The 12,089-nt window shown below is 43.5% G+C and overlaps 1 protein-coding gene across 1 annotated transcript in view; it reads right to left on the bottom strand.

Moving 5' to 3' along the window:
* Positions 1–12,089, bottom strand: part of HACL1 (2-hydroxyacyl-CoA lyase 1) — a 97,630-nt gene that overhangs the window by 13,283 nt on the left and 72,258 nt on the right. Inside the window, exons 14-15 of the mRNA XM_069212094.1 lie at positions 11,810–11,968; positions 9,475–9,582 (exon numbers count right to left, since the gene is read on the bottom strand). Coding sequence (XP_069068195.1) covers positions 9,475–9,582; positions 11,810–11,968 — 267 coding nt within the window. The remainder of the gene's footprint in view (positions 1–9,474; positions 9,583–11,809; positions 11,969–12,089) is intronic.

The following is a 12,089-nucleotide window of genomic DNA, read 5'->3' as shown; positions in this document are numbered from 1 at the left end:
CCACTTTTAGAAAGTTAGTACTCAGATTTATTCATATATGATGGAGGGCTGAGAAGCTGTGGTTGGCAGTGGAGCTCTCAAGTTTAAACCTTATGCATAATGCAAAATCCACAGTCCTGAAGTCACAGCTTCCTTCATCAATATGAGATGGCTTATAATATTGATAATTTTATAAAGCGCGTGAATGCCAAAGGCGTCTTGGTACTGAAAAACTACCACCGACTCATGTGACTGCGGCTGAACACGATGCCTGAACCTAAAGCATAATTTATACCTCTCCCACTAGACAGGAGAACAGCCAGGGTTCCTGTATGTTCAAGCTTCTACAGGTGAATGCAGTGTTCTGGTGGAGTGACTCAGGACCTTGTTCAAGTTGGAAACGTATGGCCCTCAGCCCCATCAAATGAAGAGCAAGCATGTCCTTCCTTCATGGGGTCCTTTGGAGCGGCACATACTGAGGCAACATTCTGAATGCATTTGGCACAGTAACATCCGTGACTAGGAAGGATGACATTGATGAAGGTGTACTTGTTGATGAAGGTCTTTTTTCTAGGACTGGGCGAGTCTGTACCTTCATATGGGAAAATGACCCAATGGTATTTGTGGGAAGTTTTGCCAGATGCACAATTATCTTTGCTGAAGGCAGAAGGCAAAATCGGCTTCTGCGGGCCCACTGCATAATTCAACAAATGTTTGGTTCTGCTGACAATTCACAGAACTATGAGATAAAGATCTATGACTCACTGGTGGTGTACACACCATTACTGACTTGGAAGATGAAGTTTGACTGCACAGGAGCTCTGCACACTATCGTGGATCCATGAAATCGGAAACTCTGATTGCACAGGGACTTTGCGACTCTCAGCGACATAGGTGATTGGGAGTTAGTGAGCAGGCCTCTTATGCTGTCTTGTCACATTGTTAGGAAATGAGATACTGTAACTGTTGGAGAGCTAACAGATGGACAGCTGTGACTGCAAAAGAGTGCTGCACTCGAATACAGACCTAGGAGGCTGGGGGCAGAGATGGCACAGGAGTTCTTTGAGCCTATCAATGGAATTGTGCTAAGTCTTTGAGCCTTGTAAGTCATACCACTGAATCTTGATCATGTCACAACTAAGAGGACTCCGAGGCTTGATGAAGGACAAAACAGAACCTGGAGTTAGTCTTCTAGTCACTGGGATGCGGGGGTGCTTACCTGGACGAGCCATCACATGGTGCAGGGGCTGGGGGCAAACCAGCATTCTATTGTGTCAAATGTGTTTCATCAAATCACAATGGCAGGCTGTATTTTAGAGCATGCTGGTCAATGTTGTTGAATGCAGTTGAGTGACTGAGTGGCCCAAGAAGGTAGGGCAGCTGCCGTCTCAGGTCCATGACCTCAATAGCACTTTCTTGATGCTACATCATGGTGCAAAGGCAGAGTAGGAGTAGTTTAGGAATAAGCTGATATTAACTTGGTCTTACTGATGGATGGAGTTTTGCTTTCTTGAACTTCCCACAGAATAGTAGGATGGTCCACCAGGTCATCAGAGTCCAGGGATGCTTTTTGCAAGAGGAGATGCCCACCTTTTGGTGCTTGGTGGAAGATGTGCTGAGTATGATGAAGTGGGGTTTGAGTGCCTCTCATGAAACCAAAGTGAGATGAAACGATGATGGATAGAAGGATATCATGAATGTTGTCCTCTGGGCTCACAAAGCAGTGTCATCAAAGGACTTTAGCCAGATCTGGTGACACAAGTATTATGAATGTCTGTTTTGTTTTTTCATTGTTTGCTGCTTTGCTAAACATGCTGTTATCAACTAAACTGCTGAGACTAAATGAAAAAAGGAAACCAAATAAGCAACTCTAATTCTGATAAAAAGTGATAAGGGGAGGTCCCCAGTGGAATGCAATAAATGCTGAAGGGGAAAGAAACTGATCACGGCCCGTGGGGTGGGAGGTGGGTGCATGGCTGTATTTTCTAATTCTTTTATCTGTTTCATATTAAGTATATGGCAGCTTTCTTGTAAGATGATGCTCCAATCACAGGGAGGTAATTGACATTTTCACTCTGGGATTTTTATAGAGGCACGTTGAAACCAAAATGCATGTTTCCGCGAGGTGGTCATTAAAGAGGCATTAAAGTGTGTAGTATTTCATTTCAGGATCTCTACTTTCACACAGTATCATCCCTGTATTTGCAGCACTATTCACTGTATCTCATCACTGGTGCCTATGGCTTATAAGAAGCACCTTTCTTGATTTTAAAGATAAGCACTAAAGTGTGAAAATCCATGCAAACTAGCATTTTAAACATCACTCTATACTGGCTTAGCTCATGTCTAAGCGGTTCCCGTTCGATGGAAAGGGAAGTGGGATGAGGGACTTTTCCCTGGATGTGACAGTATGGCCAAGGAACAAGCATATGAAACCAGATCACATCAGTGTCCCCCACGTATTTGTTAGATCAAATCTCCTGCCAAGGAGAACCCAGCATGCCTGGAGAAAAGAAGGGGAGATTTCCTAACAGTTCAGTATTGTGGAAAGATGTTCGGGCAAGGGTCAGAGTCAATCACACTTCATTGCCAGTTCAGTTCCCCAGCAGACCTTTCTGAATCATTCAGCGAGTACGGCTACTCAGGGTGAGCATCAGTGCAACTCTTCTGAATATGCATATTGCTTCAGTTTTCAAGCATGTTAATCAAGTTTCCTTTTCTTTCTTCCATACAACAGATATACACCTCAGTGCAGGACTTCAGTTTCAGAGATGATGCAGCTCTGGGTTTCTCTTGGCTCCTTTGTTCAGTTATAATACTTGTGCTTATGGAAACTAAATGGTGATGCTTAAGAGACAGTGCTCCTACTTAGTTTTTTAACTAAACTGGCTATCCAAAGGGAAACTCTAGAGGGATCAAATTTGGTGTGTCGCATTGAAGGCTGGAAGTGTTTAGTGGTATTAATCGTGTGTGTTGCTTCAGTGAATTATTAACTGAGTCTGGGTGGTTTTCAAGGGTATGGCATGGTAGTGATACAATAGTTTATGGCTTTAGAGGAAGCTATGGTTCTGTTCGTGATATCTGCATCTCCTGGCCTCTTACAGGTGGCTTTGGTTGCAGTGATAAAATGTCTGTGATGGCAGAGGAGCTCAGGAGGATGGGCATCTTCGTGTTGAGGTTTCCGCCATTTCTTTTCTTCCTTGCAGCTGCCTTATTTGCCAGTTGTGACCTCTTGGGTTTGTCAAAGTGCTTAGGCTTCAGTCTTCCAGAGTGCAGTAGCAGGAAGTCCTCAGTGTTAACACTGGCTTTCAGGGAGAGGTTCAATGACCCCCTAAAGAGCAGATGTTACTTGTGGTGCAGGGGTGATGAGGTTTGATTTGAGTGTTGATGGAGTAGCCATTAAGGAACGGCATAGTTTGGTTAGTTGAGGCTGGCCAAAGTGGGTGGCTGGAGTGGGATTGTAAATGAGATGGCAATGGTTCACGCAGGGTCGTTCAACATGCGCTTTAACCATCAATAGGGCTAGTCAACAGTGGAACATATCCTAATCTCAAAATCTCCACCTCTCCATCTCTTTTTCTCTCCCTCAATGTATTCAATCTCGATTTGAGTGTGGGTGCCTGAAAGGCAAGGGATCTTTTGTCCGTTGGTCCCGTATAGGGGGACAGGTAGACCCTGTTCTGATACCTGACTGAAGTGAATTTCTTCCAGCAATTTCCTCTGTTGTAGTCACATGCGTTCTGCGCATCCAAATTCAGTCCTGATGAAGACCCTAGGTAAATCCTTCCATGGCGCTTAAATGCCAACAATCCTGCTTGGCTTACACTGTTAGCAGAAGATGGTGGAGCTAGGTTAAATATGTGGATTGATCCCATTATCCTTTGTGATTTTATTTGTGTGTGGCAGGCAGGCCTTTGTTGGCCACTTAGATGCAATTAGTATCATCCTGTATTTGTAGTTTCTGCTGACGATTAAGTCTGCTGGAATCATTGGATCAGGGGACAGCATAGACAAATGTCACTGACCAGCTACTCAGAAAGGCATTGCCCTTCATCCCAGACACACAGTAGCTCTATCTAAGGTCTTGGCATTTTCTGTTTGCTATTGTAAGAACAGAAATGTGTATTTGTGGTTAGCCTTAGCATTGAAAGATACCAAGCAGAAAGAACCATGTCACTGACAGCCCACAACACAATGTAGTCAATAACTAAATTCTGGTAAGAGCATCTGCCTTTACATCACCAACACTTGAAAGATGGACTGTAGTATTCATGAGGTTTGTAGATACCACCTATAACCAAACAATTTGTGCCTCCAGGAACAGTGGGCGGAGAATCTGGTTTCTCTTGCTTGTTTACACAGTACATTGTCAGAACATTGTATTTGTGGATCACGCTGGATCTTGACAGGACTTCAATACCGGTTTCAGCAGGTTGATGCACCTTGTCCAGGTTCCTTGGTCCAGGTGCTCTGCACTTCAAACTAATATAATTTAGGACCCCATTCCACCCATGGAGAGACTGTCATGATGGCTTGTGGAGACAGCGCTGATAGAACGTGGCTTTATCACAAGATTCCTTGAACAATGCTACCCTAGGCTCGGTGGTGCACCACTTAATCCAGGTTTAATTTGTCTTTCACTTTCCTTCACAACTGGTTCTGTTGGTCTTCTGAACACAGTTGCAGGATTAAATAGACAAATTAAGTGTTTCCAGCATGAAACACTGGAAAACTCTACCCTGTCTGAGACGCAAAGGGAAAACAAGGAAAAAGTAACAAGAAAAGTAAAATGTAACAATTTTCTTGTCCGAAAAGGTAAAAAGGTGAATGCTCGCTGTGCACCAATCATGTTTGCAGGAGTGGAGTTAAAAGAACACTATAACAGCTGATGTCTACCTTATAGGAACAGTGCCCTGTTTTTATCATCACAAAGCTGTTGTCCATCCAGCTCCATAGCATTTGTCTCCTTCCATTCCTTTCTTTTATAAAGTCAGGAAAAAGCCAATTTTAGCCCAGTAGTTTTACACTTGTGGCACTCATGTCTTACATTGACCTATTTTAAGTGAACCACATATAAGTAAAATTCTGTTAATGCTTTACTGGAAGAGCTATGTCAGTTATTAAGGTGTTCCCTGGGTGCTGCACATTGGCAGAGATTTTCAGTGTTTACCAGTGAAGGCCCTGTGATGGAGGAGGGTGCTTCTTTGGGTTACTGAACCCCATGAAAGATATTACTGGGATGGTAGATGGATAATGGATGGATAAGAGGTCGGCGGATGTCTGTGAGTGTACAGGCATTCTGCACGCCATCGGCTAATCAGGCCCTGACGTCCCTCTACCCTAAACACTCTTCCAGTCTACATCACATTAAGATTCACCCTACAATCTCAAACTCATAACTGTAAAATTACCCATATCTTTGTTCTAGGAGGTGAACAATTAGTTACTTGTTTTTTGCGCTTTATCAAAGAAATTAGATTAATAAATAAGCAATCTGTCACTTCAGAGTGCTTTGAGACAGATACATTAGCAGACGTTAGTGACCTTGATTGGGCCTTCACTCCTTAGAGTGAGCAGTTAGAACTGAACACAGACCAGGGGGCAGGTACTGACTTTTGATATTTCCAGACACCAGATCCTTTGGTGCTTGTGATATTTTAAAGTAAGCTTTAAGGTGTGCTTTTTACGTATTTGGTCAAGATGAGATGGTGCTTACAAACTCTTAAATGGTATTGTAGGATTGGTACATAAACATTATGGTCTTCATTTACAAAGAATTTCTACTAGCTCAAGAAAATCTTAAATCTGTAATTTCTTGCCGCAGAAATGAAGCCTGTGTTAAACCCGAAAAGTCTTTATGAATTACATATTTGTACTTTATGTACTTGTAGTTTTGTATAGGGCTGCATGACACTTTTGTGTAACTGCAGTGTACTGACATTAAGGACACACTGCCTGATTGTTAGAGAAGGAGGTTAGCATCCAATAGGGTATGTCTGCTAATCTTCAGTGCGGCCCAGGTTAAGTCAGTCTCAGTTGAAGACAAGATGGAAGAGTTATCTTTTCAGAAGTTTCTTGAACTCTCAAGTGGGTGGATTTCGCTTATAGGTTGGTTAAAAGGTGCACCTTGAATATCATCCTTGCATCTACGAGTGTCCGTGGAGACGTTTAGGAACTCATAATATGGTCCTGCTTACAGAGGTTAGGGACTATTCTGGCTGTCTGGGTCTTTGAAGGCTCCAGTGACTTCTTGGTAGAGTGGAGTAGATGATCTTACAGTACTCAAAACATGCCCGGACAACCACTCTTTTCTACTCGATTCTGTATTCAGTGTGAAGGAACAGAAGATTTTCCTTAGAAGAGACTTGACGGGCAATGAAGAGATTGGGTGAAATGAGAATTTTCAAATTCCTCACTTTTGGTGAAGTAGAGGAAGAAGTCCCAAAGTTCATGGACCAAACAAACAGAAGTGCTTCAGACTGTGGCCCTCGAACACTAGAATGTCGGTCTGGGTATCGTTTACTCAGAGGAAGCTCTCCTTCATCGATTCAGGCGTGTGGTAGAAACACACGCTAATGATGGTTTGACTTGTGTACCATTGGTGTACATTTGGAAGTTCTCATGGTACTGTTCAAGGAGGTATACCAGAGGGTGTACATTGATGTTGAAATTATGACATGAGATGGATAATCCATGAGGGTTGCCATACGTCACTGGGCATGCGGACAACTAGAATAATCCATTTGCAATTTTTTAGATGCAGTTGTGAGGAACGATTGGACTGGCTGCGACGCAAGTCTAGAGATTCCTGCCCTTTGTTTGAGCCTTCCCACAAGTACTGTGTGGTGCACAATATCGGAAGCTGTGGGACAGTTCACGGAGAATGACAAGAAAAGCTCTTTTCTTTTATTGGTTATTTCAGTTTTGGGGTTCCTTGCAGGTTAACATTCCGATAGGTAGTCATTGAGAAAATAGCAGAGTTCTACGTACTCTTGGGGTTGTCTTGTCACTTCTTTTTCCAAGTTTTTGCTGAGAAAGGGGAGGATGTACATATGCTAGTAAACTGGCCATTATTTTCGTGTCAACAGTTGCTTTCTTTTCTTTTTTCTTTCTTTCTCTTTTTAAAAGAGGGTGTGATGACGTGTTTCAGCATGTTAGGAACAGTTGTAAAAAAAATATAAAAAAAAGACAATAATCAGCCATAACAATTATAATAACTGTGATAGGTGAAAGGAGGTGTATGCAGCTAGTAGCAGAACATAAGCAGGTAGGTACATTTGGTGGTTTTGTTTTGAGGGGCACATGTATGACCTCAAAGATTGCCAGGAGCTGGAACGAGGTTAAGGCAGACTGCAGGTTAGGGAATGTACTGGTGTGGCAGGGAGGACATTCTGTGGTTTTATTGAGGCCTTTTGGTAATTCTGGGTTGAAAGAACTAGAGGAGCTCTTTACTGTGCTGCTAAGAGGTGCATGAACTGTCTTTATGCTTTGAGGTTAGTCAAATTCTGATAGGTAGTGAAGGTCTCTTTGATTTGATTGTGTGCCTCACGGATGAGTTTATTTTTGCTCTAATATGTATTATGTCTCAAACAACAGCTATTGTCTTTGTTTAGACTTAGATGTGCACTACTCTTCTTCCAGTTAGCACACTTCAGCCCTGCTGTTCCCAAAGTAAATTGCTGCAGGTGGATTTGAAGTCCGCCTTGGGCATTCCTGGGTCAGGTCTAGGTGGAAGCTAGAGCTCTAGAGCAGAAGGTAGGTTGAGACAGAAGCTGTCAAGCACGTCCCAGAACTTATATTTCTGAAATGTATAATGGGAATTGGGTGTGGCGGATCATTTCTAATCCAAGTGGTTACTTTGTAGGGTAACTTTGAGAGGCTGACAGAGGAAGGATTGGTCAGTCCATACCTCTGGTCGCACCATTATGTTAGAGCCACATTAGAAACATTTCAAGCCTTTAATTCCTCCATCTTGGGAGACTGTAACTGTCAGTCTGATGGTCTCACCAATCCAGACATCCAATTTGATCAACCCACTCGGACTTAGGACTTTCTCAAACTGTCTCATCTCCACGCTAAGCACATCCTTAGTGCATGTATATCCTGGGTGCCTTCTTTGCATGTAACACAAAGGAACTGTTTGGCGGAGTACTCCCGAGAGTGCTACTTGTCTCTCTGCAAATTTGCAGAACGTGGCTGGGTGTCTGTGCACCAGTAACATCAGCACTTTGGTCACATGCAGCATCTAGGCAGGGACTGCACCGCACCGCATGCGCATGCATTCAAAACCATTTCAAAGATGCTGGCACCTGTGGGACTGTCTAGAGCATAGTTACGAAGGGTGAGACTGGGCTGCTTCAAATAACAAGGACCTGCTAGCTTATGGCTACTTCTGAATATGTGGAAAACTGACGAATCAACAAAAAAGCAGGTTCTGAGCGACAGCAGCAGGACTTTCAGGATGCTGATGTTGAATATCGCCCGGGGAGTATTATGTCCGAACTCCTGTTCTACGAGGAAGGGGGGTTTCCACTGCTACTGCCCCCTCCTATACTGGGCGCACCTACATAAACTATGAACCATGCATTGTGTTACAGCATTTGAGGTGCTCTACTGAGACCGACAGGCCGAGGAAGGCCCACGACTCTGTGGGGGCAACACAGTAGCACCGTAACATGTTCTTAATGTTGTGGCAGGCAGATACCAAACACAATTTTAATACAGATGTGAGAGTTTAACAAAGGGAGAACTTAATTGTTGACGTAAGGGATATAACCTCACAGTACCATACTACAATAAAGAACTACTTAAAACACAAGACAAAAGTGTGCAAAAAGTAATGCTTGCAATGAAAACAACAGCAAAAAATCGCAATAGCTTGCTGCACAATCTATATTTTTTGTGTTGCAAAATGTTTTAATGCATGCCAGGGGGTGGGGTGGATCTGCGTAATACTGTTCTGTTAGACACTGCACTAATGCAACTTGCACTGTAAGTAACATGGTTTGTAGTCAGTAGTTAGGAGACGTTCTAAAGATGGGATAGGTAGGCACTTGCACATTACAAGATGTTGTAAGACCAGTCCTCAAATATCAGGAAATGCTATCGGGTGCACACATTGTTACAAGGTGCACAGAGGCTCCTGAACACACACCAGATGTTGTGAAGTGCAGAGAACTTTTATAAGGCACTGGTGACCGTTGCTCTAGCTCTACCTGTGATACTGTGCAGAGAAACTGTACCCACATATAACCAGAAGTGTTAAGTATGGAAACGAAGGATAAAGAGACAGCAAGGCGCTAAACACTAGGTGATACAAGATGCACTAATGAGATGCAATGGTGAAACTGGGATAATACTCATACTTTACCATGATGGGAAGACAGTGAAAGGGTGTTCACATAGATGACGTAAGGGACTAGCAACTCATAACTCAACGCACACCATCTGCTACTCACACACTGGATGATACAAGGTGATGCAGATTGCACTCACACTTTTGCTGGCTCTCCAAGCATCATCATTTCCTTCCAAGAGCTTTCATTTAAGCCATTGTAGATCCCGTTGTTGTTGACCACAATTATGAGCACCGGCAGGTTGTACCTGTGAGGATCAGAGGGACAGCCGTTACGCTCATGAGCGCTGGACATCAGGCCAGAAGCCCCTAAACTCCCAACACGCAGCATAAGCTACACCCCTGGCTCCACGGTTGCAAAAAACATCAAGCACACATAATAAGCTGCCTGGAGCTCTTGGCGCTGCGAGTTAGCGTGGCTGAGCTCTACTAAAGGCAGATGAATCATGGCAAAGGTGAACATCATGCCATGCACAGCTAATAACCTCCAAGTGCACCAAGACAGAGGTCTTAGGTGAGGGGCGATAGAGATGCCCATATAGATCACCACACCTCTTACCTGTAGGCAAGACCTCCTGCTGAGATGGCGACTGGATGGTAAAGGTTGAACGTACCCCCCACCCCTCTTCAGGTTGACATGCATGACCTTAGGCTTGCTGAGTCAGGGTTTCTTACCAAGGCTTTTTGTGACTGAAGCAATGTAACAAAGATTACAGATTGTGCGTTAGCAGATCTATGTCAGGGGGAAGGGAAGGTGCATGTTATTTTCAGTTCAATTACCTCAGACACAAATATCTTGGGGTTGTAAAATATCACAAGTTAAACAAAAACCAGACAAGGACAATGAGCATGAAAGGATAAGATATCCCTTAAGCATCAGGGTTAATGGGACAGGTGGAATAAAAAAAAAGCGAAAGAAACAAGCAAAGCTCAGGTTTTGCCTCTGAGACCCACTGACTGGGACAATGCTTTTTGGCAGTGCTGCCCAGTGTCTGTAAAAAGCAAAATGGTTTTAAAAACCCTGTCATCATCATTTAGTCGCCGCGTGCACGTGTGAGGGTGTATGTGTGTCTATTAAACGGTGTGGGCACCTTTTTATTTGTTTCTTTTATTTACCAATTGGAGAGCGCAAATGCCACCTAGCCCTGTAAGTCAAACAAGAAATACATTTTCAACTATGCTAAAGTGCATTTCTGAAAGCAGAGCACCGCAAGGGAGCTGCTGGGTCTTCCAAGAAATGTAAAATCTTTTAAAAATAAATAATAACACAACTGCAAGGGTTGGACGAGGAAAGAATAAGCTGGTGCAGGGGAGTAGTGTGGAGTGGTTGGGGAGAGAAAAAAGTAAAACTGGGTGAATGGAGAAGGCATTAAGAAGTAGGAGGGAGAGCAGCCCAAAGGGAAGAGAGCAATACACAGTGCAGTGGGGATTTGACAGGGAAAAGCACACGAGAGAGAACAACATGCACACAGTGGGCAGGTACTTGGTGGGGAAGAGATGCACACGAGGAGGAGAGCTAGAAAACACATGCACTCTCATGGAGTGCTTAACGATAAAAATAAATCACAGTTCTCTAAATGTGAGCAGTGGAAGGACAGAAGTCAACCAGCTAAAAGGATGACTAAGAGACTATGCTGCAGGAGAGGGACAAACCAGAAGATAAAAGCCAACTATTGAAGAAGCAAGTAAATGAGTGACAACAAAGACAACAAATGGTAAGCAGCAGAAGGGCTCTACTTTTTGGTATGGTCCACAAGAGGCTTCAACTACAAGTAGGTAAAAGCCTGTCTGTAGCTGAAAACTAGTGAAAGGAAGTGGTTCCCTCCGCCCCTCCAAGTTAAATGCAAAAAATAAATTAACAAAGGCAAACCTAAAGAAACAAGCAAAGCAAATAGTTCTTGCTTTTAAATGGTGGCACCCGCCTATTTGCCTGTGCAAATGTTGTTTGCCCAGTGCTGTTCCACATGACCAAAATAAAGTAAAAAATAGTTGTTTGCTGATAAGGACCATCATCATCAAAAACAAAAGCAAGCAGACGCAGCACGATACCATCTATGTGTGTATGTGTCACGATGCATGCACACATATGTGATGGTCTTTGTTTTCTTTTTTAATTTTAAATTTACCATTGCAAGGTGACAAGACACAAATCGTGGATCAGTAAATTATATAAATATATGCAAAAGTACATTCAAGAGAGAAAAAAAGAGTGCCGTAGTGGCAAACTGAAGAAAAAAATATTTTCTTTAAAAAAAAAAAAAGACGGTGATGCAGGATGGTGGGCGTGGGGGGGGCAGGGATATGGCCAATGAATGAGGGAAAAGTCAATGTCAGAGCACGAGGCGGGGGAAACACAGGAGCTAGATTGAAGAGGGACTTTAAAAAAAGCCACAGATGACTTGTGGGGTGAAATGTGAACATTGCAAAGAAAGGTCCACAGTGTGTTATGAATCGTATTGCTAAACCTCAACTTACCTACAGAGTGTCTCCGCCTCCATACCAGAGAAACCAAAGGCGCTGTCCCCTTCTACTGCCACCACGCGCTGTTGTGGATTCTGTTCCTGAGCTACCAATGCTGCTGCAATGGCAAACCCCAAACCTACGCCCATGGTCCCGAAGGTGCCCGCGTCAAGCCTGGAATAAGAAGGGGAACAATAAACAGTACAAGGCCCCGAGTGATCTTTCGTCCAGGGAATAACCAATAATTTGCTGTCATAGAAGTTGGTCTTTCTCCCTCTAGCTCTGGTTGCCTGTT

This window comes from Pleurodeles waltl, chromosome 10, assembly GCF_031143425.1.
Source record: "Pleurodeles waltl isolate 20211129_DDA chromosome 10, aPleWal1.hap1.20221129, whole genome shotgun sequence".
NCBI lineage: Eukaryota > Metazoa > Chordata > Amphibia > Caudata > Salamandridae > Pleurodeles > Pleurodeles waltl.
Note: the sequence above shows the minus strand (reverse complement) of the source record. Positions and strands in the feature narration are given on the sequence as shown.